The sequence below is a fragment of the Rhincodon typus genome, chromosome 13 (genome assembly GCF_021869965.1).
Source record: "Rhincodon typus isolate 14 chromosome 13, sRhiTyp1.1, whole genome shotgun sequence".
Lineage (NCBI taxonomy): Eukaryota > Metazoa > Chordata > Chondrichthyes > Orectolobiformes > Rhincodontidae > Rhincodon > Rhincodon typus.
In genome coordinates this window covers 686,890-688,281 of record NC_063344.1, presented here as the reverse complement: position 1 = coordinate 688,281, position 1,392 = coordinate 686,890, and the positions used below count along the sequence as shown (strand labels likewise).

Below are 1,392 nucleotides of genomic sequence, written 5' to 3'. Positions count from 1 at the left end.
GCAGCACAGACCCCAGTGGGCACAGTAGCACAGACCCCAGTGGGCCCAGTAGCACAGACCAGAGTGGACCCAGTAGCACAGACCCCAGTGGGCCCGGCAGCAAAAACCCCAATGGGCCCAGTAGCACAGACCCCAGTGGGCCCAGCAGTGTGGATCGAGTGGGCCCGGCAGTGTGGATCGAGTGGGCCCGGCAGTGTGGATCGAGTGGGCCCGGCAGTGAGAATAGAGTGGGCCTGGCAGTGTGGATAGAGTGGGCCCAGAAGTGTGAACTCAAGGTGGCATTGTCAGAGGTGAGTGGCTTCTGCATCAATGAGGCAGTCCTCATGCCGGCTTATGGCTAACTGCAGCGGAGGTGAGTTTGGTCCCAGTATGAGACCTGGTGGCATCAGCAGCGGCTGCATTGGGGAGACAGGTCCAAAGTAGACTCATGGTGACTGGTTAAAGTTTGGGCCAGTGCGGTGCTGGACAGTATCTTTGGCATCTGCATTGGTGAGGCCCATTGAGGATTCACAGTGGCAAGGTACAGTGGAGGCTAAATGGCGCTGAATAGTAGCAACTTTCGTACCAACAATGGCATGGTGAAGGGGGCCCATAGCCCATGATGGAGCACTTAACAAAAATGACTATAAAATTAGATATGTTTTCTTTATTTCTTTATTTTTCTGCATTTATATTCAATGTTTTGGTTTATTTTTCTGTGTTTTTAGATGGTGTTGGAGTCTGGCAACACTGTACAACACTTTTCATTGTATTTTGTAACAAAATACATGCAACAATAAATAGACCAAATCATATCAATAATCCGACTTGCAAAGGACATTTCATGGCCCCTTCTAACCCTCCGAATTTCTTCTTTAAGTTCTTTTCTGCTTCCTTATCGTTCCCCAAGGGCTTTATTTGATTTCAGTTTCCAAAATCTTACTTATGCTTCCTTTCTCTTTTTGACTAAACTTTCAATATTTCTTGTCAACCAAGATACCTGAATCTTGCCATCCTTTTCTTTCATCTTCACAGAATACACTGGTCCTGTTCTCTGATCATAGAACATAGAACATAGAACATAGAACAATACAGCACAGTACAGGCCCTTCGGCCCACAGCTGGCCTGAAAAAAACTCCCACAGGTCAGATGTGGATTTAGTCTCAAACAGCCGTCCTCAGTTTAATTTCTCCAGTTCCTGCCTAATCCTGTTGACATTAGCCTTCCCCCGATTTTGCACTTTCACAGAGTCATAGAGGTTTACATCATGGAAACAGGCCCTTCAGCCCAACTTGCCCATGCTGCCCAGTGTTCATAATTTAAACTAGTCCCATTTGCCTGTGTTTGGTCCATATCCTCCCATACCTATCCCATCCATGTACCTGTCTAAATGTTTCTTAAATAATGTAACT

The 1,392-nt window shown here is 46.6% G+C and overlaps 1 protein-coding gene across 1 annotated transcript in view; it reads left to right on the top strand.

Annotated features, from left to right (window-relative positions):
• LOC125484695 (histone-lysine N-methyltransferase MECOM-like) overlaps positions 1-341 on the top strand; it is a 438,400-nt gene extending 438,059 nt beyond the window's left edge. Inside the window, exon 3 of the mRNA XM_048604475.1 lies at positions 5-341. Within this exon, the coding sequence (XP_048460432.1) occupies positions 5-341 (337 nt within the window). The remainder of the gene's footprint in view (positions 1-4) is intronic.
• The last annotated feature ends 1,051 nt before the right edge of the window (positions 342-1,392 follow it).